Below are 22,056 nucleotides of genomic sequence, written 5' to 3'. Positions count from 1 at the left end.
AGGCGGATGCTGCCGAACCGCTCCCGCATTGATCTTCACCAAATTCATTCAATGTCTATGCCTTTCTTCCCACCGCTACACGAATCTCGCGCGCATTGCACCGCAGCGCTCGCTTTAGGCATGCCAGACTTGCCACCGGGATGGAGCTTCAGCAACAGTGAGGGCTCTCACGCAGCACCTCCTCCACGCCCTCAAGAAGACCTAGAGGACTCCGACGAAGATCTGGAATTGGCGGTGGACATTCAACCCGACAGTCCTGGCTGGGAAGATGTCGAGCCGGGCAACGACATTGAAACGACAAGCTACAAATGTCTCATTTGCCCGGAGAACTTTGACGACGCCGGCAAAATGCTAGACCACTGCCGCTCCGAGCATTCCTTTGACTTTTTGGAGATCCGCAGACTGCATGCCCTGGACTTTTACTCGACGATCAAACTCGTAAACTACATTCGTTCGGCAGTGGCAGATGGCAAGCCGCCTGATGTGCCGGATTTGGCGGATCCGGCGGTGTGGGCAGATGATCGGTTCATGAAGCCGGTGTTGGAGGACGACGCACTCTTGTACAGCTTGGATGAGGTGGTGGATTTCGGAGGCGATGGGCCCGTCCAGGATGTGGTGTCAGGCTGAACCTCTCGCTCCTCCCAGTCCGCACGCATGCAAGACTTCGTTCTACCCTGGGCAGTTGCGAATCGGATTACTGTCAGTTGATTGGCATTGCTCGAAGGCTTGGGCTAGCTGCAGGACAGATGGCAGATGTGAAAGCACAGCATTGGCCGAGGCAGTGGCCGATTCGAAGGAAAGATGACACCTCACACGGCCTGGAGTCAAGGCGAGCGACCTTGGTCCGAACAGAGCCGGGCAGACGGAAGGTGTGGTTGAGTCATCCTGCTACACCATAACCTCCGCCATTGGAAGATCAACACCTAATAAAATCACACCTTGTTCCAATGTGAGATCCACCGTATCCGCAGATCACCATTAGCTTTTCAAAGCAGTAATGCTGGGGACCAGACGGTAGTGTCCCACCACCTTAATTGACGCGAGACACGTCTTGTAAATCTCAAGACTCACCATTGGCCCGGCATGGTCACCCACAACATCTGTGGAATGTCTTGAGCAGCGTCGATTGGAGCAACAGATTGTGAAGTGAAGGGGCCGCTTACACGTGATAGCGCGATGTGCTCCGCGTCAGTCGGCGCGCATCCGAGCCAATCAGGGGGCGCGCGGGCAGGATTCAGGAGAAATAAGCGCAGCGAGCAACGGCATTCAGGGACCGACCACCGTTAAACTAGTGCCTGAACGAGGAGCGCCCTTTCGTGATGCCCTTCGTTTCAGATCTGGTCCTGGCCCGCGCAGTCTTCATTCCTTTGACTGTTCTCGCTCTTGCCCTCGTTTTGTGAACCTCCGTCCTTCGCGTGTGCAGCGTGAGATCGACCGCCTTGCTTCAGCGGTGCAAGAGAAGGACTTCACGCGTGCAGGTTTGGTCTGCTGGTTCAGACCCCCTGCTTCCCACGCAATGGATACGGAAACGTTGTCCACGCCGGCGGCCGGTGCAGAGGAGCATCCTTACACCAACGTGTACACCTCCACCGCCGTGCGAATGAGCTTATCATCACGCCCCTCTTCACAGCATTCTGGCTCCAACTACTCCTCCCATTCCACCCCGGACGCCTCCCGACCCTCCTCCTTGTCCGCCCAAAAGAGCTTGGCCCCCGATGATGCAATGTTCGAGGAGGTCTCCTTGAACTCAAGACCAAACTCCTACAATGCAAAGATTGCTCCCATCAAGACGTCCTTTACGGGCAAGGAGAACTCCCATCCGCTTATCGTCGATACGCCCCCTCGATCTCAATCCCCCTTGGGCTCGGACTACTCCGGCTCCCCGGGCAAAGGCGAGAGAAGTCCTACAACACCCACCATGCCCGTGTCACCCATCACCCCCTACGAGGCCCGCATGTCCATCAACAGCTTGAACTCCTTTGACCTTGCAGATGTCGACTATGGCTATGTCTCGCAAGCCAATCAGGATGCAGATACGAACGAGACGCCCAGGGGCAAGGTCAAGGCAAACAATGTGGAGCGCGCAGACAACGCGTGGGGCTCCTCATGGGCCCTGCCTCGACAGCGCCGACCGACTTTGACACGTCCTTCGCCTCCCGCTCGACAAAGTACCCTGTTTGACATGTCCAAGGATTTGCCTCTCACCCCGACAACTCCGACAACCGACACGAATACAAAGGCAGAGGACAGCACATCAGAAGAACATGGCAGAGAGGAAGACACCCATGCGTACGAAGAAGAGCAGTCATATGACGCATCGGCACCAGCCCTGAACGTGATTGATACATCCTCGGTCTGGAGAACGGAGAGATTCAGCAGTCTCGGTGCTCCTACAAGAGTGCCCACTTGGCCAGCAGACGATGAGCTGGCGGAGTTGGACTGGAGTACTCTTGACCGCAACGAGGAGCAGGAGAAGGAGGACAAAGATGTACCACAAGGTGCAGAGGACGAATCCACGCGTTTCCTGCTCGCGCGGCTGGAACAAGAGAACGCAAAGTTTGCTGCCGATCCGAAGGCATCAATCAGCAAAAGGACTGGTCGGCAGCGCAGCCAAACCCGACCACCCAGCATGGCACATCTGAAGAAGCTTGTTGCACAGGACGCCCCATCCATTCGCTACAGCCTCGTCTCTGACGTCGAAGTACCCGTACCCGATGAACCGCCTGCCATGACCGAGCTCGAGTTCTGGGCTGCACTGGTGCAAGACTACCCATCCACGGCATCGCGATTACCTACATTGACCGCCACCAAAATCCGGGCTGGAATCCCTCCTCCACTCCGAGGCGTGGTCTGGACATCGATGTCGGGAGCCCGGGACAAGGATTTGGAGGAAGCGTTCGAGACGCTACAGCACGAGGAGAGCCCCTACGATGGCATAATCAACAAAGACGTCGGCCGGTCCTTCCCCGGCGTCGAGCTGTTCCGGGACGCCGAAGGTGAAGGGCAGAAGATGTTAGGTCGAGTGCTCAGATGTTTCTCCTTGCACGATAAGGACATTGGATACTGTCAGGGGCTGGGCTTTCTCGTTGGTCCTCTGTTGATGAACATGGGCGAGAAGGATGCATTTTGTGTGCTCGTGAGGTAAGAAAACGATGAATGGGCAGGATGCAACACATTTGCTAATTCCACGCAGGCTCATGGACCACTACGCTCTTCGGCCATCCTTCTTGCCGTCGCTCTCCGGCCTCCACATGCGCATCTTCCAGTTCAGCAACCTGTTGAAGCAGCATATGCCCACCCTATCCGAGCATCTGAGCAGCTTAGGCGTCGAACCGGCATATCTTTCCCAATGGTTCCTCTCTTGCTTCGCAGTCACCTGCCCTCTGCCAATGCTGTTCAGGATCTACGATGTCATCTTCGCTGAGGGTGCGAATGAGACTGTCATGCGAGTCGCCCTCGCGCTTTTCCGACGGAACGAGGAAAAGATGATGGCCAGTCACGAGTTCGAAGACGTCATGCAGCTTTTGCTCGGCCGGGCCCTCTGGGACGTCTACGCATGCAACGCAGATGAATTGGTCGACGATTTCACCTCTCTGGGCAACATCATCACGTACGACAGGCTCGCAGAGCTTGAGAGGGAATTTGAGAGCAAGAGTAGCGACGCGGTTGGGCAATCTGCGGGATTCCTTCCCGATGTCCAAGCTGCCGCATCTCGATTTCTCGGTCGGCTTTGGACTCCGGGCCATACGCTTACGCCGAGCAAAGGCGTCAATGCTTCACTTTCTCCGCAAAACACAGAGAAGACCACTTCGACATATGGCTACCTTTCGCGCCCCAGCGCCTTTCTCAGAAGATCTCCGAGCAAGACGAGCTTGGGTGCCATCAACGACAGCAATTCGAGCGAGTCGTCGGGCGGGGGCAGTACGAGCACAGCACCCACAGATGCAGACATACACGATGCGGCGGCACGCGAAAGCCAAGCGGATTCCATGAGTATGAGATCAAAGTCAGAGTCGATGTTTACGATCTCTGGCTCGACATCGGCGCACGCTCAACAGCTGTCGAGTCCACCCGGTACCAAGGAAGAAGAGCTCCAATCAGAGATTGAAGACCTGCTGATGGCGCTCTCGGAGATGCAAAGAGAGCATGCTCAGATGGCTGCTATGCTGCAGCGAGAACGCGAAGAAAGGACTGACGATCAGAGAGTGGTGAAGAAACTCGTGAGCAAATTGAGCAACGACGAAGGAGAGCGAAAGACAACGGTGCGGCGAAGTATGCCGCCGCCTCCACGGCCCAGCAGCGAGGAGGTCACCAACGTGGCCGACAAGAGGAAGACTCTGCCTCCCGGATTTCTCACTGCGCCTGTGGACGAGGGCTTGAACACAGACAGGCCGTCAATCGTTGTTGGGGAGCATCAGAGCGAGGTGGAGGATCTTGTGCGGGAAGTACAATCAAGACTCGAAACCAGCGCTCGATTCTCAGCGAGTTTCGAGACGCGAGCGCAGTTGCGCAGTGCGTTGGCGCGAACACGCGAGCAATTGGCAACGGCCGAGACTCAGGTCAAAGATTTGAGTGAGAGGGTTGAATTTGCCGAACTCAGCTTGGCCGAACGTCAGGCCGAGGACGAGAGCTTACAGGCGGAGGTCGAAGAACTGCGGGCCAGGGTGAACGATGATTTCAAGGAAAAGAAGAAGCATGAGCTTCAGATTGAGAATCTCCAGATTCAGATCCGCATGGAGGCGAAAGCGGTCGAGAAGAAGCTGCGCGCGGCTGAACTGGCTCGCACGGAGAACTCGAGCGAGGTGCCGATCATTCGCAAGCCAACCTTGGAGTCACCGGCTCGATCGAGGACTGGCTCGGTTTCTAGCAACCCCGGGAGCAGTGCAGGTTTGCGGGAGCTCAAGTTGGGCAGGCGGGAGTCGGTCAGTAGTGTTGCCAGCATCCGTTCTATGAGGAGCCAACGCCAAACCGGAGACGAATGGCCTCGAGTCAGCCTTCCCCCAGCCGACACCCCAACCTCTCCGCCCAGAAGTCCGGAGCCCGATCTCACGCCCACCACACCCACAATCTTGCCCACACTACCCCAGACGCCAAACCTCGCTGTGCCCACGCCTAGCGGACCGTACTTTGCCCGACGAACGACGAGCTTGGCAGCCAAAGAAGTCTTCGCTACGCCCCAGCACGAACCCGTCCCAGAGGATGCTCTTCTCCTCGAGCTCGTGAACGCCAAGACGGCAGAAGCAACAGCGAGACAGGAGGTCGACGAGATGAAACGCAGCATGCAAATGCAGAAACGACGCGCAGACGAGACTCTCCTCGAACTGCAAGCCGCCGTTGCGAATGCGAAGCTAGAGGCCGAGAAGGCGCGCGAGGAAGCCGAAAAGGCACGGCAGGAGGCCAAGATGGCGAGAGCGGAAGTCTTTGATGCGTCGGAGCTGAGCACGCCCATGACGCCCGCAGCGAACTATCCCTTCTATCAAACTCGGACCGATTCTGCGGAAAAGAGCCCTTCGCCAGCTGCTGGAGTCGTCTATTCGGCTTCTCCCTCGCCGTCGCCGGTTGAGCCGACGGAGCAGAAGGATGCTGAGGCGGGGAGTGCGGGCTTTGCGGGTTGGTCATTCTGGAGTAGGCGGAATGCTAGCGCGACCAAGTCGCCTGGAACTTGAGGTGCATGGAGAGGCACTAGAAAGAGGGGCTTTGACAGGCGTAGCTGCTTTAATGTCTGATGGTGTTTTGTAGGATGTAGGGCATTAGAGCGAGTTTGGTGGTGTGGAAGAACGGCGAAGCCATTCAACACAGATTTCGAAACCCCAATTGGATCATTCATATTCGCTCTCCTGACCCTCTATCTGATTGCCTGCGACGATTTCACAGCTTCTCTTGTCGCACCGGGCGCACCACGAAAGCGAGTCGGGGGAAATGAATGCGCACATCTATCACGGCAGGGGGACCGAGTTTCTGCGGCTTGATCACGACTTCCTCCGGTGATAAAGCCACCAGCGTTCCAACAGTCGGACTACAGCAAATTGTGTCAGCGATGTCTCGTAAGGATGATTCACAAGCGAAGACATACTCATCTCTGCCCGTATCATCAGGCGCAATCGACACCAGCGCCCCATCCGTCAGCCCACACTTTCGATCCAGTTCCGCCTGCGCGGTATTCGGCGTCGGGAGCAGTAAGGATTTGGGGCCCAGGGTTGGGGAATCCTGGATCTCCTTCACCACCGCTTCTATGCTCTCCACTTTCTCCTCCACAGCTGGCAGGGCGTCGACGTAGTTTTTGAACATCTTGTACCACGCGGACAAGCCGGGGTAGCGTTGCGAGTTGAACACCGGCTTCACGCCCTCTGTATCTGTGTCCTTTGTTTCGCCGCCGGTGAGATTGCTTTGATTGCGGCCGGACGCCATGTCGGTGCCCCACTCGAGCTGGTAGTAGAGGGAAATATCCGCCAACGACGGCGAGCGCGTGGAGAAGACAAAAGCCCCGTTACCCCCGTTGCCGGCGAAGAGCGGCTCAAGCATAGAGAGATGCATATCCAGCCGCGACAAGTTCTCGGGCAGCTTCTTCTCCAATTTGTCCGGGTCGATTTTGTGCCCGATTAGGCCCTCTCGGTCCCGGCCGAAGGCGGAGCGCCAGATGCTTGCAGGCATGAGTCCAGTAGTCACGCGGAACAGCGGTCTGTCGGTCCAGTACGAGGCGAATCCGCGAATTAAAGGCCTATAATCTCTTCCATCCGCTGTTGGGGGATACAGCGATCTATACCCCTCCGAGGCCGGGAAGAAGTGCTCGAGCGCTTCGACGATGAGCGAGGTGTCGCAGTACAGGTCGCGGCCGATGGTCAGGACGGGGATTTTGCGGTAGGTGAGGTTGAAAGTGTTGCGCAGCGCCGGACGCGGCATCATGGATGGCACTGTCACGAATTTGTAAGGGATCTGCTTAATGCGCAGGGCCAGGCGGACTTTGAGGGTGAAGGTCGAGGATTCGTAGCCGTAGAGGACTATGCTGGGGGTTTTGGGGAGAGCCATGGTTGTCACAGAGCTTCTGGTGTGAGTGGATGATTCAGAGTCTTCTGCTCGTTCACTCTGGTGGAAATGTTGGAGTTGTGAACGTGTATGCAAGTCGGATGGAGTGTCGTTGGAACAGCCGAGGTGTCATTGGCTTAGCTGTCCGAAAAGGGCAGGAACGGCAACCCGGCTGAAGGGGAGAGCACTTCACGTCGCAGACAGTACATTTCAGCAGACATGACCGAAATAGGTTGGTAACAGCATCCGTTTCGTAGCACATCTCTACACTCGCCTAACCTTTGGCAATGCAAGGTCCTCAACAAGCCTACTCGACTCATCCGAGCCATCGTACTCCTCAGAAGTCACTCTCGCGCCTCGCCCATTCTGCACCCGCTTCATCTTCTGCTCCTTCTCAATGCGCAATTTCTCCTTTCTCGCCGTCTCGATATTGGCCCTTACGCAGTTCCCCACAGCCCTCACCACCCAGCCTCTCTCAATGCTCATCCCATCCTTTGGCTCTTTCACGCCCGCCGCGCTATTGTAAACCACCATATCACCGTGTCGCCCGGCCAGCAGGCCACGATGTGTCTTTGCTTCCTTGTCGCCCAGAAAATCCATCTCTCCGTCACGAATGGCATCGGCGATATGCACAGGCACAAGCGTCTGCATGAATGCATCGACAACGTGGGCGTGCTGCTCTGTAAACGCGGAAGAGAAGTCCGGCGTGATGGACACGATCGTCTGCCCGATCAGTTTCTCCAGCTGGTGAGGCAGTGGCCCAGACTTCGGCACGAGACTGTCAGACTTGCCGCTTGTGCAGGAATTCAGCAGACGGTGGAGGGTTCGCATATGTGCCATCGTCCAGGGGTGCTGATTGCTCAGGACGCCGTAGCGACTTCGGATATTGTGACGGAGGAGATGAGGGTAGATGGGTTCCGGAGGCTGTTGTTCCGAAGGCAAGATTGATGCAGGACCCGTGGGACGGACGACGGCAGACCAAAACGTTGTACTCAGGCGGGTGAATATGCCTGGCTGGCTTTCAGTGTCACGTTCAGCCGGACATTCCCCAGATTCGACGGAGGCAGAAGTGCGTGCAGAGGGTTCCACGTCGGCGGGCGGCTCAGCACCAAAGAGTGACGGGTAATTTCGCTTCGGAGCAATGAGCGACGACTTGCCATCGGAATCGTTGAAGTTGACTCTGATCTTCTGCGGTGAATCGAGGTTGAGGTGCTCCTCGTAGCTACGGCCTGGGTCCCGCGATGCATCTTCTTCATACTCTTCTTCGTGCTCTTCATCGAAGGTATAATCGCTGGGCTCAGTGGGATGGCTGGCGATCGACAACGAGCTTTCCGCGTTACTTTGGACTGCGCTGCTGCCGCCCGGAGTTGGAATTACGCCCATCTCGCTGAGAAGCTGGCGTTGATCGCTGGCTTTGCTCTGAAGACTGTCACACGTGCTGTCTTGCACACTGTCTTGATGCAAAGAGCTCGTATTGAACGACAGATGAGAGACCTGCGGTTGCCGTCCGCGCGACGACTCATCCTCCGTACGATCCGAATGTGTGGCGGACATTGCGTTGCCGCCAGACATTTTGCTACTCTTGAGTAGGCTTTTCCTGAGCGGACTGCTGACAGTGTTCTCCTTGATAGTTGTTTGCGAAGCGATCCGTGAGGTGCGAGGATTGGGCCCTCTACGCGGCGCAGAGTCCATTGTCGACCTCTCCAATTGGTGCATGGTGGGAGGAGCGACAGTCTGTTGCTTGGCCGGGGTAGGGTTACCATTCAAATCCAGAAGCTCACTCAAGTCCATAACACGCTGCCGCCGTTGGAACCTCGGTCGCGAGCGACGGGAATACACGTTTGGGAGATTACGCTGCCAGAACAGGCCGGTCTCTTGACCTTCGCTGTCTGGGCTCGTTGCGCTACTGCTGGAATTCGACAGTGGACTTGCGACTTCTGGCCGTTGAGTCACCCCATGCAGTTGCGTTGCTTCGCCATCGGGTTGAGTGAGCGACGTGTCGCCCTCCTCATAGGTGCTTTTGTCGGCACTGTCTTCGTCATCGGTGCTTGGTGGGGTGAGCACACCGCCGCTCCTGCCATCGACTGCCTCGGCCTCTGTTGACGTAGTAGAGGTCTTGCGCAAAGGGCCGGTCTGCGGAGAATCGACATAGCTGAACGGATTCCCTGACTCTCGACGCCATGTGCCTGGGATTTTGGATCGAGCCGGTCGCAGGGCATCGTTACTGAATAGATCGCTCATTCGCGGCGAGTGCTTTGAAAGCATGGATGGTGAGCGAACAGCCACTACATGTGGCACATCGACCTCCTCGTCCAGTGAACGTGAAGCCTCTTCGGCCCAGATATCATCATCCGCGGGCATAGCCTCAACTTCGGCCTGCTCTGCTCCCGCTTCTACGTTGTTCTCGGTGGCAGTCGGGGCTATCCGTCTCTCGCTCGATTGGTCTTTGTCCAACGTGAATGATTGAGGCGCCATCGCATGGTTGTGAACGGACGCTTCGCTGGAGATGTTGGGATACCGAACGGAGTAAGGAGTAGACTGCGCCATTGGAGGAGACGACGGCATATAAGATATGCTCGCGACACTTCTGTCCCTCAACGACAATGCTGAATCATCGAGCAGCTGAGAGGTGTTTTGCTTCATGCTTTGCAGCGTTTCGACCGATATCATCGTGAAATCCTCGTTCGCTACTGTCAGGTCACCAGGCTCGTCGTCAAACTCGTTTGCCATGTCTGCGTCGGAGTCGGAGTCTTGCTGTGTATCCGCGGGAGTTTGAAGTCGTGGGCCAACAGCCTCTTCCAGCGCCTGGTGCAACTCCTCTCTTGCCTTGCTCAGTCTCTTGGATCTCGTTGTATCCGCACTCACTCTCGATGATGTGCTGATCGCAGCTGTGCCAGCTCCTTGGTCTTCCTCGACTATGTCTGTTCCTTCCTGTGTTTTTATATTGCGTCTCCGCATGGGCGTAGCTCTTCGCTTCCTCTGCGGCCTGACTTTTCCTCCATCCTCTTCATCCGCATCTTCTCCGCCTCCATATCCCGCCCGAACCCTCCGAGCGCTGTTTCTCTTAGCAGGACTACTGCTTTCCAAGCCCTTGACAGGAATCTTTGTGGTTCGCGTGATCTTCTTCCCGGGACTACTTCCCTCCTTCGGCTCTGCTTCCACCGTGACCTTTATTCGCCAAGGACTGGCATCGCCCGACTTGCCCGTATCCATGACGAATGTTTTGGAGGGCGAAGAGGAGTGCATGGCATTCTTGAGCCGCGGCGTCGAGGGTTTCGGCGATCTGCGTGGAGCTGGAGAGGTCTGCGCATTCGCGGAGCGGATGGCGAGAGGGGACGAGGGAAGGGTGATCGGGTCGGGTGAGGTAGAGCGACTCGATGTAGACATTCCGACCGTGGACATTGCGCAGGATGGCGAGTCCGGCAGTCGTAGAACGAGTGGAGATGGGCTCCCTTGACCGTGTTTATCGATTGTTGACCGTGGTGTTGACGCAGGCGGTGACGAAGAGCGCGGGCTGGTCGCAATGCCTCACCACGCTATGGCAACATGACGGACTTGTTGTGTGGACAGTATTATCTGCAACTAGTAGTGATATTGACAAGTCGGCGACCGGGATGGCGTTCAAATGCTCCGAGCTTGACATGGCTGCCAAACACGTGAGGACGTTCGCGGGTCGCGTCGTTGCCATGGCGACCGTCGATGCCTGAAGTGCCGAAGCTTCACTTCCTCACTTACAGACGAACTCACAATCTTCCCTGCAACACCACAGGACTCTTGGACATTTGCAAGACAATGCTGCGGTAGACACGTCGGGAAAGAATGGGCGTTCATGGCCTTCTCTCCCAGATTGGACCCGGCCAGCGCATCTCCATCGCCAAACTCGCCGCCGACCACTACGCCACCCACAACCGCCCCTTACGCCTGGCCATCGACATCAGCATCTGGCTGTTCCAAATCCAGTCGGGGAAAGGAGGCTCCAACCCGGCACTGAGGACCTTCTATTATCGCCTCCTGCGTCTGCTTACATTGAACATCTGGCCGCTTTTTGTCTTCGATGGCCCGAACAAGCCACTGTTCAAGCGCAACAAGAAAGTCGGCGGACCGGGAGTGCGTGTGGCCAATGTGCCCGAATTTCTGGCAAAGCAACTACTCAAGCATTTTGGATTCCCTTGGCATGTCGCGCCTGGAGAAGCAGAGGCGGAGTGTGCTCTTCTGCAGCGCGAGGGCGTTGTGGACGCCGTGCTGAGTGAGGATGTCGACACGCTCATGTTCGGCTCGGGAGTCACTCTGCGCAACTGGACTTCCGAAAACACCACAAAAACTCCCACGCACGTCAACGTCTACCGCGCCGAGCAGACCAAGGAAACGAGCGGCATGGATCGAGAGGGCATGATCTTGGTCGCGTTGATGAGTGGGGGTGACTATCTACCCGAAGGAATTCCTGGCTGTGGACCAAAACTTGCATGTGCTGCCGCGCGTGCTGGTTACGGTCGCGACCTCTGTGCTCTCTCGCGAAGAGACGCAGCCGGCATCCGCGCTTGGAGGGAGAGCTTACGGCATCAAATCCACACAAACGAGGCCAAACACTTTTCGCGCAAGACTCCGAGCCTTACAATCCCCGACGACTTCCCGAATCTTGAAGTACTGGGCTACTATACCCACCCTTGTGTTTCTGCCCCAGACAAGCTCGCACGATTGAAAGCGGAGCTACGCTGGGACCAACAGATCGATTTCGCAGCCTTGAGAGATTTCACCGCGGATGCATTCGATTGGCGATGCATCGGTGGCGCAAAGAAGTTCATCAAAAACCTTGCCCCTGCTATGCTGGTCCGTGAGCTTCGATTACGAGGCGATGCGGATGAGCATCTTGACCAAGAAGCACAAGCACAAGTCGAGCAAGATTTCGTATCGGCCATCTTGGGCAAGCGGAACCACAACATCATGGATGGTGAATTGGAGTACAGGATTTGCTACATTCCAGCCAAGCTCGTCCCCATCGATCTGAGCATTGAGGAGGAAGATGATCAATTTGTCCCCGCGGGTGGCGTGGCAGAGGAGAGTGATGTCGAGAGTGAATACACGGGCCTCCCTCCAGGCACGCAAGATGATGGGGACTCTACAGCAGCGCCAACTTCTCCTTCTAAGAAGAGAAACTTCAAACCATTCGACCCGGACCAGCCCGAGAAACTATGGATCTCGAAGCCGTTCCTCCAAGTCGGCTGCCCGCTTCTGGTAGAAGACTACGAAGCGCCCTCCAAGGATCCTGAAAATTTTCTGAAGGCTAGAAGAAAAGCACAAGCGGCTGCGAAGAAGGACAAAGCCCCCAGAGCGAGGAAGGGAAAGGCGGCAAATCCTGAAGTTCGACCCGAAAACACCCTATTGGCTTATGCGACGGTGACAAAAGCTGTCGATCGAAGTTCCGCAAAAGACACCAGCCTTCCCTCGTCTCAGGCGAATGTGCCGACGAAGTCACAATCGGTGATTGGTCAAAAGGATCCAAAGGAAGCCGATGGCTCCAAGCCTTTCGGTTTCCAGTTGCCCGCAACGCAGATTCCGCCCGAATTGCTGCAAGACTCCATCACTGATTCAACGCCAGCCGTCGAAGTCCTGGACCTTGCTATGGATACACCTCATCCGACTTCACGACCACAAGCCGCTCCTTCCATGACGCTGAATACGTTCAAAGCTTTCGCACAGCCAAAGAAAGGGTCAGGTCGTCCGGCTAAGAGCGTACAGATGACACCCAAGCGCAGCAAGAAACGACCATCCCCCGAATTTTCCTCTCCAGCGAGCCAAAAGACCATCACCAGTTACTACTCGCCGTCGCCGCGAAAGACACAAAGTCGGATTGCTGGAGGACGGCCAGACGATATTGTAGATCTCACTCTGTCCTCCCCGATATCGCAGCCCCTCGCCCTGAGACCCAGCACTCCAACACCCATCAACGCACGATTCCAATTCATGCGAGAAGAGCGTACGAGATCTTCTGTATACTCGCCTGAACAATTACCGGATACCGTCACGAAGCGTCGGAGGAGAGAGCCGCTCAAGCGATGGCAGACGGAACCCGCGCTCGGTCTGGACGATGGTACGAGCGATGTTGCACGACCCTTTTCTAGGCCTCGGTCAAGCGACCAGACTTCACGGCCGCCTCTCGCAGATATGCCGGCAAACATTGAAGAGCCCGTGTTTCATGGCTTATCTGCTTGCATCACACCGATGCGACCGGCAGCCTCCCCTGCTGAGCACGTTGAAGATTGGCTACAAGACACCGCGGCATGCGTGCCGACAGCCATCAAACCCCACCATCGCTCTCCGGCGCACCTCGCTCCACCACCCCGTCGCTCACCACGACAGCATTCTCAATCGAACGTCGTAGTGAAGAAGCGCATCCAAGTGCGTGAGAGCCTTGAAGGCTGGTGGAAAGAGATCGACGTCGCCGAGACGGTCGATCTTTCTGGCGACGGAAGTGGATGGAAAAGGAGTGGAGGGCGAGCGAGGATTGTTGGAGACGACGCCAAAGAAGGGCTTGGGGCGAGGAACGGCAAGGGGTGGAGGAAGTCTGGAGTCGAGGTGTTGGACTTGACTGGTGCATGAGTAATATCTCTCAAGCGACGATGATTATGAAGTAACGAGCTCTCTACCATTCGTATCGATCTCTTGAACAGCGCGCATCTCATGCGCTGTATCTTGCCCTGTGGGTATCCTGCTCGCATCTCATTGCCTCAAACCCTTCTGATTCCACCAGTCCACGTTTCCCAGTTTTTGCTCCTTCACCATGTCAAGAGTGAGCCCAGCCCATTAAACGCAAGTAAGCCCTTCCCATTCCCACAAGCCTCCAGAAACTCCTTCGCAAACTTCGGATCAAGACCACGGCAACACACAATCGGCGCCCTCCCCTTGCCACCCAAGAACAGCGTCTCGAATGCTTTCGCTCCCTGTACATTTTGCAGCTGGGGCCGTGCAGACTTCTCTTGCTCCCTCACTTCCATTTTCGAGTCCGTGATGGCGCAGAATGGAAAAGCGAGCAGCCAGAACGGACACTCGCCTGATGCGCAAGGGATGAACGGCTTCTCCTCATCATCATCCATTGCCTCGCCCGGCAGGATCTCACCCCATTCTCGCACTCTGCCTTCCGCCGTGACTTGAGCGCGGGGAGGAATCGGTGCATGACGGACTTCGACGACAATCCAGTCCCGCGGTCTTTCAGTATTCGGCCCTGCGCTGGGACCCTCGAGTACGGATGAGGGAAGCTCGATGCGGGAAATTTTCAGCTTCGCGCAGCTTGTGGCGTCGATGCCGACGAACAGGCGGTTGGATTGCGCGTCGCGGAGTTCCACGCGGGCAGGGAGGAGTTGTTTGGAGCGCGTACTCGACTTGGCGAGCCATTTGTTGAGTTCGCGGGCGAGGCCGACGGAGTTGTAGCAGGGGATGTGATAGTGGTGGGAGATGTGGATTGGTGGTGCCCAGTCAGGGGGTGGAGAGGCTGGTGGGCAGGCTAGAGCGGAGAGTGGTCTCGCCGGTAGGGGGTGTTGTTGCTGGGCTGGCAGGGCAGCCGGCGGCTGGTATGGCCTCGGTGCGGACGCTGTTGCTGGCCGGCCGGGCGAATGGACCACGATCTCCGGGATCTGAGGAGTTCGCTGGTGAGATTGGCCAGGATGGCTGGCGTTGCCTGGTCGTGTTGTCAGATGCGAATTCGTCTGCTGAAGCAGTAACGTGAAAGCAGGGACGTGTTTCTCACCTGATGCCCCTGACATCACAACAGCAGGCGGACCATCAACCCCCTTCCCCTTCTTCAGGCTCTCCGCCATCTTCATCTGCGCGTGCTTCACGATGTCTTGCACGCTCTCCTTCGGCAGCTCCCACAGCTTCACCGGCGTCTCCCCAACCATCTTCGTGCCAGTTTCGAAGCCGCACACCGCTTGCAGAGACCGAGAGGCGCCCAGGACGACGGGCATATGCTTCAGCCTGGATTGTAGGCGCTGTTCGCGCTCGATGGCTCGACGGTTTTGGTTCATGGCTGCTGCTACTCCTGCTGGTGCCGTCGTCGTTTGATAGGATTCTGGAGGCGAGTCGTTGAAATTAGCATTCGACACGTCTGGTGTCTTGAAGACGAGCTTCTGGTTGAAGCTCTGGGAGAGGGACATGGTAGCGAGTGGGCAGGGAAGTGGTGTTGGTGGAAGTGAGGGATAGGGAAAAAGTGAGGACGTTGTTGCAGGCGGGTAATTACACTCATGCAAGACATCGTCACTCGACAAACGGCGAGGTGAACTTTCCTCACATCGCCTCGTTTGCGCTCGAACGATTCTCCTGCGATGATGTCAGCATCGTGTCTCATGTCTTTCACTGTCGAGGGAGAGACTGCGAGGAACGCTGCTTCATACACGACTTCGCTAACTATGCTACCCACGCCAATCGCGTTCACGCTGCGCGCTCGAGGCCATCTCAGCTCCTTCGCAATGCGGTCGTGTTTTTATCATGTCGTCGTTATCATATGCTGTGCCGTGATATATTCTTTTCGCCGTATCGTGTCATTTGCCACATGCGAGTGACTTCCTCTGTGCCCATTGCCGGGCAGAATTCGTATTGGTTTTTCCCTCTCACCGCCTATGCTTACCACACCTGCCCTCGCCACATCAATCTGACTTTCCGGGGAGAGCACTCTCATATGCCATCTCCTTGAAACCAGGTGGGATCTGCCACCCATGGGTGTTGCAAGCGCGAACGTAGCCATCAGCCGCCTCACCCGTTCCATACTCTCCGCGACTCCGCGTGTCCAACCGCGCAAACGGCTCCGACGCAATGGCCAGACGGACCTGCATGAGCACAGATTCCATGGACGACACGGATGACCAGCCGGTATTCGTCAGCAACTCCATGCACATCGCTCCACCCGCGACGATGTGTCCACCGCCTCCTTGAAGCATCGTGAGGAAGCGGGGACGGATGACGCGGACGTACGGCGGGGTGAAAGGGAAGTCCTTGTTGAAGCGAATCTCCAACACGATGCTCTTCACGTCTTGCTTCTTCATGTCGTCGGCGAGTGGCAATTTCTTCCCTTTGATCTCAAACGTGTGGAAAGAGTGCAGCTCCACGATCCATTGATAGACGTTTTCAATCTGCTCGACATCGATATACCAACCCAGGTCCCCAGCAGGTGTGAGTTCCTGGGCTTTCGCAACAGCCTGCAGTTCTTTCATCAGACGCTTCGTTGTTGCGGACGTGGCGTATGTAGGCATCGGCATGAGGGGAAGTTTGCTGAAATCGAGCGTGCCTGGGAGGAAATCTGTTGGTGTTCCTGGTGGCTTCTCGATCTTCTTGGGGGCTGCTGACGTTGCCGATGATGCATCTTCAAGCTCCGGGTCGTCTTCAAACATGATGATCAGGTCGCTGGTGGTCGTCACGACGCTCGCCGCGTCATCGTCATCTATCGGAATGGGGTCATCAAATCCACCCATGGCCTTGAGCCTCTTGGCTGGCGATGGAAGCTCCGGCCGACGCTCGTTCTTGAAAATCCTGCTAGATTTGATCGCAGAAGCGGGTATTCTAATTGGTCCACCATTTGCACCACGCGGGATGTGCTGAGGGTCTTGGATCAATGCGGTTTTTGGCATCTCGTCGGCCGCAAGCTTGATTATCTCGCCCATCTTCTGACCACACCGCACGAACAAGTAGCGTGTCTGAATCCAGTCGAGCTGCTTGACCACATAGTACGGCTTTTGGCTTTGGAACTCGGCCGGCGCATTCACAATCTCATTGAGTGCGAGAGCGGCGGACACCTCCAGCAGACTGTTTGGCCACGAGCCGCGGGCGTTGCCGTTCGCGTAGCCTCCGTGCATTCCCGAATATCCAGTGGATGTTTGAGCATCCAGGGCATGGTACACTCCATCTCCGTACGCACGGCCGTGGTCGACGTTTTTGTAATGCAAGCCTTCACGAATGATCGTGTGCCAGTTGTAGAGAGGACTGCCATGCCATGCAAAGAGAGTGGGATATGCGAGCTTCAGACGAGTCGCGGTCTTGCGCACCTCGTTGATGAAGCGCTGCTCTTTGTCCGGAGCGCCCATTGCGAAACGGAATTGCATGTAGTCTCTCATCCCGTAGAGGCGTTCCTCCTGCCGCGCAGAGCCGGCGCCGGAGTCATCGCCGTCGACTTGCATGATGCATGCGCGATTGCTGGCTATGATCCACCGCAGAATGCTGAGCGCCGGGGTTGAGATGCGCTCGTTCCAGTCCGCGAGATCGGGTGAAGCGCGCTTCTTGAGATACTCTTGCAAGGTCTTGACATTTGGCAGGGTGTCAAGGAGCCTGCAGATTGCAGCGGACTTTTCCTCTTTTGTGAGACTCTTGAAGTCTTGGCTATACACTTGGAAGCCGGCAGGTGCCCATTTTGGAGTTTGGGCGGGGGTCACAGTGTGGGGGGTGAGCGGTGTGTCGGTAACGACTCTGATGGAGGTGGTGGTGCCGCCGTCCGGGGCCCGATTTGCGCTCAGTCTACGGACCAAGACTGGTTCGTTGATGGAGATTGTGGGAAAGAAGGTAGCTTCGCGGATTCGACAATGAAGTTCGGAGCCTTCCAGAGTCCCCTTGGGCTGCAGGACGATCCAGTCGCCCTTTTTCACCGGACATTGCTCGGGTATGATGTGGAAGATGATTTCCAGGCGGGCTTGATCGAAACCGACCTCGTAATCGACTGCCGGTGGTCGCGGGCCCGCCTTATCAGCCTTCTCCTCCGGCTCTTCCTGTCGTCCACGATACTTTGGAGTCGCAGGGCCAAGCGGCATGAGGTCTTTCGGGTCCACTGGCGGAACGACGAGCGATAGACCGTCCGGAAACTCTCGCAGCCTATGACTTGCGGCGCTGTTGTAACAAAAAGACACCAGCAAGTCCACAACGTATGGCTGCGAAGATATCTCATGCTCGATGCTTGGACCAAAACCGATCGCCATGTATTGGTACAAGCAGAAGTCCGACTCGCAGACGTAGGGCTTGATCGCCTCGAGCTCCGTGTTCATCTTGCGGTGACACACCAGGCAGAACTCTGTGCAGCGGACGAAATGGCGGAGGAGGAACTGCATGGCGAGCAAGGGGAATGACATTTGCCCACCAGACTTCTCGGACCAGTGATCGGCGTTGACAATGTCAGGCAATGCATCGTTGGTCGGCTCCGGGAGAAAGTGGCTATCGTCCACGACATCAGTCTTTGTGGCTCCAGCACTTGTGCGGGATATGTATAGATCCTCGGCACCTGTCCAGCCCATTCCCATGCCACGAAAGCGAAGGATGGCTACGAGACGTTCTTTGAGTAGCCCGTTCAAAGGTTTGGAGATGAAGACGTCTCGGATGGAGCTCTCGGGGCTCTCACCGTCAGCGTTGGCGAGGAGAGAGTCGGCGATGCTATCGCGACCGTCCTTCTTCGCGGTGGTGAAAGCCTTGATAGCCTCCTGGAGTGTCGGTTTGTACATTTTGCCCGTGCATACTCGCATGCCGATGTTGGGTTCCAGGCGGAGAGAGTCGAATCCCTGAAGCTCTTCGCTTGTCTTGTAGCCATTTGGGTATTGGAGGACGAGGATGAGGTATTCAGACGCTTCGACCCGCCAAGCTTGCATGGCCTCGTCGGAGATGCCCAACTTTGACATGCGGATAGACATGGTGACGAAGGCGTTGTATCCATCCAGTAAATGGCCCAGCACGCCCACTTTGAAGCCAGCTTGCTTGGCAGCTCTCAAGTCCTGCCGAACACGCTGGCGAAAAGCTCTGCCAGCCGCAGCATTACGTACACCGCCGTTTGCTACCGTGAAAGACGCAGATGGGGCGGTGGATGTCTGGAAAGCTTCATGATCGCTGTCGTAGACATCGGCATCGTCATCGTCATCGTCTTCCTCTTCTGCCGCGTCGTCGATCTCGGAATCAGGCATGTGGACATCGCCATCTGTATCGACGAAGAGACGTGAAAGGGTGGTGGAAACAATTTCGAGAAGTTCGAAGACTGTCTTGCCACTCGTTCTTCGAATGCCATCCAGAGCATCGGCAACCTCTGTTGAAGCGCCATCCTCTGCGTAGATGATGTACTCGTGGGATCGCGGGTATTCACTGAGCTCGGGGATGAGGGCGTTCAATTTGACCGGCGTTGACGAGCGGCTTGGGGTATTGATGGCGAAGAGAAAGACGAGCTGGCCATCATCCTCGCCCCGTTGAAGGTCATGGATGCCAGGAGGGAGCTGGCCATCTTGGGTGGACTGGAGATCTGCGATGAATTGCCTCCGTGGCATGTTGGCGGCGTTGATAATTGGAGGGCGTTTTGAGTGGCGGAAGAAGCACTCGGTCGCCGAAAGGCCGGGCTTCAGCCTCGTTGAGCGGCCGGAGCGGGGGTTGACGAGGACGAGCCAGCAAATGCGAGTTGAAGAAGGAGTTGCAGGGGAAGGCAGAAGAGGGAGCAGAGTGCGCTGTCCGAAGGATCCAGTTTATGGTTTCCGATCATGTGTAGACAAACGTGGACGCAAGCTGCGAAACATGGTTTGTCGAAGAGTCGCAGGGAAGCTTCACGCAGGGGGAGTGAAGGTGGGAAGTGACCGCAGCCTGCCTAGTCTGTGTGAGGATCAGTCACGCACGAAGAACCGTGGTCTTGTCGACCATGTATGGGTGAAAAGGGGATTGTAGCGCAAGTGGAGGCGTGGAAAGGTGAAGAGCGCACGGTTTGAAAGGTGAATGTACGTAACAAGGCAGGCAAGCAGGCAGATCTGCAGGGCTGCGGAGAGTTCAGGCAGCCAACCCTAGCGCGAACCTAACCCTTCGCGGTCTGTCGACACGTCTCGCGCCTCACTTCTCCTCTCTTCTCTCCAACCCAACCATCACCCCGTGCGATCTCTGGTGTTGACGTAGCGATTGTACCGCGCCTGTGTCATCCTCCGACATTTCTTTCCCCAATACATCATCGGCAGAGTCAGCATCATGCATGCGAAACTGAGCACTCCGATGGTGATGTAGGTCTTGCGGCTCCCTTGCGACGTCTCCCACGACCCTGCAGCCGTGCTTGTTAGCTGCATATCTAATGACGGGGAGGGATTGCCGCTGCATTTCTCACCTGTCACTATCGAGAATATGGCGCCAATGGAATTGTTAATCACCGACACCCCGACCATCCCTTCCAGCACCATCTTCGGATACGCGTCTTGGAGGTAGGCCATGGACAGATCTCCACCACATCCCCATCCGAACCCGATCATCCCAAGCCCGACGTATGGCGCAGGCCACGCCCATCCCTCCCCTGTCCCAATCCCGAAAAGCATGAGCCCCGCAGGACTGATGACGGCGGCAGGTAGCACGAGCCACAGTCGATGTTCGGCCTCCGCCACTCCTCCATGCCTTCGCGCCATCCACAGCACAAAGTAGTCCGAGAACCAACCTCCCCACAGGCAGCCCACCATGGCTCCTATCAGCGTTGGTACGTTCATGATCGCCGCTGCATTGTTGGAGTAGTTCCATGGCGCACCCACCCACACATCCTCCTCGGTGTTCAAATAGAAGCTGAGCCACGCATCCTGCGCGCCCCATTGAAGACCCGAGTACCACACCGCCGGGAACAGAAAGACCTGTGCCACCAGCCAGAGCTCTTTGATGTATTGCTTGAATCCCGTCCCCCGCAGCACCGGCCCACGCGTGACCAGAGCAATTCGCTGAAAGTACGACTTTTCTTTCTCCACACTCTGCGTCGGCACAGTTTCTAAAATTTCAATCTGAACATCTGGAGCCTCCAGGACAACGTCTTTCTCGCTCTCTTTCTCTGTTGCTTTTTCGGGCGAGCGGTCCATCTGCCCACTATTCTGTCTTGGACCGATTTCGACGCTCTCTCCAGGTGTGATTTCAACACCCCGGAGCCGAACCACACTTCGATCAAAGCTTGTCTCTTCAAACCCGAAGTAGAAGACGACCAGCGCGACGGATGTGATGATGGCACTCGACCACCCAACCCAACGCCATCCAACCCCGTCGGCCACGAAGCCGCCAAGAAGCGGCCCCAAATAGGTTCCAACACTCGTGGAAAAGAGGTACAGGCCCATTGACGCTCCACGCTGATGCTGAAAGAAGATATCAGACAACGACAGCTGTGCAGTAGCCTCGCCCACAGCCTCGGAGGCACCAACGAATAGCTGGTTCCACAAAGCGTCTTGCGTTGTTTGCACGTTTGCCAGCCAGATGGTGCCGATCAGCGACCATATGAGACATATCAGATACACCAGTCTCCGTCCATACAACGAAGGTACGGGAGCAAGCAGCCAAGTGGCATATCCGATGCCGAGGAACAGTATCCCGGCAGCGAGATTCTGCGACGACCACGAAATGCCCAATTCAGCCTTCTCCCCATACTCCTCGCAGCCGTCAATGTTGGACGTCGCAGCGGTGAAGCCCACAATCCACAGCACGAGGAACGCGTGCCAGCTCTTGCGCCATACGTTCCAGTTGATCGGATCGTTCGGAGAGTCGGTGGGCTGGGGCTCGAAAATGATGTGATGGCTGTTCGACGAGAAATCGTCGGTATTGGAATAGATCCGCAGCGTGCCTTGCACGTCTTCTCCGTTGTCGGCCATGTGGAATGAGATGATGCTGTACCTTGGGTAGGAGGATGACACGATCGAGGAGAAGTGTTCGCTTTGTGATCTGCCAACCCGCCGTGGGCTTGCAACTCGCCATGAGAGCGGACATTCCGGCTACCCGTCCTTCCCCTCACCTTCATCGACGTTTACGACGCGAGCAAGGTTCTCGGATCCGGGCATAGACATTGATAGCCTTGCCATTGGTCGGCATTATCTCCCCTGATGCCCCGATCTGGAAAGTCCAGGCGGCTGTGGGCTAGCCTCCCATGCCTCCCCACAATCATGCACTGTGGACCTCCTCCAACACCCCAAATCCTGGAGAACTTTACGTGAGATGCAACGCTGCCGACTGACTCGGCCCACAGTCATCTGACTACGCGGCATAAGTACTCTCGTTCCTCGCCTGCCGAGTCCGTCAATTGCTTGAACTCCTTACTCT

General features: G+C 56.5%; 8 protein-coding genes across 8 annotated transcripts; 3 read left to right on the top strand and 5 right to left on the bottom strand.

Annotated features, from left to right (window-relative positions):
* Positions 1-56: 56 nt before the first annotated feature.
* On the top strand, positions 57-1,126 carry BDY17DRAFT_303309 (uncharacterized protein; the record flags this gene model as incomplete). The annotated part of the gene is made up of 1 exon (XM_033734550.1): positions 57-1,126. A coding segment is annotated over one exon (571 nt), but the record flags the coding sequence as incomplete, so codon positions are not given.
* A 133-nt stretch (positions 1,127-1,259) lies between these two features.
* Positions 1,260-5,787, top strand: BDY17DRAFT_348729 (rab-GTPase-TBC domain-containing protein). The gene is made up of 2 exons (XM_033738147.1): positions 1,260-3,141; positions 3,194-5,787. Exons 1-2 carry the CDS (start codon positions 1,517-1,519, stop codon positions 5,664-5,666), a joined length of 4,098 nt encoding a protein of 1,365 aa, XP_033586717.1. The 5' UTR covers positions 1,260-1,516; the 3' UTR covers positions 5,667-5,787.
* An 81-nt stretch (positions 5,788-5,868) lies between these two features.
* Positions 5,869-7,026, bottom strand: BDY17DRAFT_327127 (uncharacterized protein; the record flags this gene model as incomplete). The annotated part of the gene is made up of 2 exons (XM_033737624.1): positions 5,869-6,016; positions 6,074-7,026. The coding sequence occupies 2 exons, from the start codon at positions 7,024-7,026 to the stop codon at positions 5,869-5,871; spliced, it is 1,101 nt and encodes a 366-aa protein (XP_033586716.1).
* Positions 7,027-7,246: 220 nt separating this feature from the next.
* Positions 7,247-10,635, bottom strand: BDY17DRAFT_303306 (uncharacterized protein). Its single transcript, XM_033734549.1, has one exon. It carries the CDS (start codon positions 10,423-10,425, stop codon positions 7,288-7,290), a length of 3,138 nt encoding a protein of 1,045 aa, XP_033586715.1. The 5' UTR covers positions 10,426-10,635; the 3' UTR covers positions 7,247-7,287.
* Positions 10,636-10,765: 130 nt separating this feature from the next.
* On the top strand, positions 10,766-13,696 carry BDY17DRAFT_303305 (uncharacterized protein). The gene has a single exon (XM_033734548.1). The coding sequence runs from the start codon at positions 10,843-10,845 to the stop codon at positions 13,618-13,620; it is 2,778 nt and encodes a 925-aa protein (XP_033586714.1). The 5' UTR covers positions 10,766-10,842; the 3' UTR covers positions 13,621-13,696.
* BDY17DRAFT_303304 (uncharacterized protein) lies at positions 13,697-15,375 on the bottom strand. The gene has a single exon (XM_033734547.1). It carries the CDS (start codon positions 15,168-15,170, stop codon positions 13,797-13,799), a length of 1,374 nt encoding a protein of 457 aa, XP_033586713.1. The 5' UTR covers positions 15,171-15,375; the 3' UTR covers positions 13,697-13,796.
* On the bottom strand, positions 15,376-19,738 carry BDY17DRAFT_303302 (uncharacterized protein). Its single transcript, XM_033734546.1, has one exon. The coding sequence runs from the start codon at positions 19,293-19,295 to the stop codon at positions 15,660-15,662; it is 3,636 nt and encodes a 1,211-aa protein (XP_033586712.1). The 5' UTR covers positions 19,296-19,738; the 3' UTR covers positions 15,376-15,659.
* BDY17DRAFT_303300 (major facilitator superfamily domain-containing protein) lies at positions 19,738-21,871 on the bottom strand. The gene is made up of 2 exons (XM_033734545.1): positions 20,108-21,871; positions 19,738-20,044 (listed from the first exon to the last, which is right to left on the bottom strand). Exons 1-2 carry the CDS (start codon positions 21,609-21,611, stop codon positions 19,875-19,877), a joined length of 1,674 nt encoding a protein of 557 aa, XP_033586711.1. The 5' UTR covers positions 21,612-21,871; the 3' UTR covers positions 19,738-19,874.
* Positions 21,872-22,056: the final 185 nt, after the last annotated feature.

Source organism: Neohortaea acidophila, assembly GCF_010093505.1.
Source record: "Neohortaea acidophila strain CBS 113389 unplaced genomic scaffold BDY17scaffold_10, whole genome shotgun sequence".
In the NCBI taxonomy this organism is placed as follows: Eukaryota; Fungi; Ascomycota; class Dothideomycetes; order Mycosphaerellales; family Teratosphaeriaceae; genus Neohortaea; species Neohortaea acidophila.
This window is presented reverse-complemented; position numbering and strand designations above follow the sequence as displayed.

Bases quoted from the DNA above. Each gene is read 5' to 3' on its own strand.
- BDY17DRAFT_303300 (XM_033734545.1), bottom strand. From the start codon at position 21,611: ATGGCCGACAACGGAGAAGACGTGCAAGGCACGCTGCGGATCTATTCC. The intron at 20,045-20,107 runs GTGAGAAATGCA...GCACGGCTGCAG, and splicing joins CATATTCTCGATAGTGACAG to GGTCGTGGGAGACGTCGCAA.
- BDY17DRAFT_303306 (XM_033734549.1), bottom strand. From the start codon at position 10,425: ATGTCCACGGTCGGAATGTCTACATCGAGTCGCTCTACCTCACCCGAC.
- BDY17DRAFT_303304 (XM_033734547.1), bottom strand. From the start codon at position 15,170: ATGTCCCTCTCCCAGAGCTTCAACCAGAAGCTCGTCTTCAAGACACCA.
- BDY17DRAFT_303305 (XM_033734548.1), top strand. From the start codon at position 10,843: ATGGGCGTTCATGGCCTTCTCTCCCAGATTGGACCCGGCCAGCGCATC.
- BDY17DRAFT_348729 (XM_033738147.1), top strand. From the start codon at position 1,517: ATGGATACGGAAACGTTGTCCACGCCGGCGGCCGGTGCAGAGGAGCAT. The intron at 3,142-3,193 runs GTAAGAAAACGA...AATTCCACGCAG, and splicing joins GCATTTTGTGTGCTCGTGAG to GCTCATGGACCACTACGCTC.
- BDY17DRAFT_303302 (XM_033734546.1), bottom strand. From the start codon at position 19,295: ATGCCACGGAGGCAATTCATCGCAGATCTCCAGTCCACCCAAGATGGC.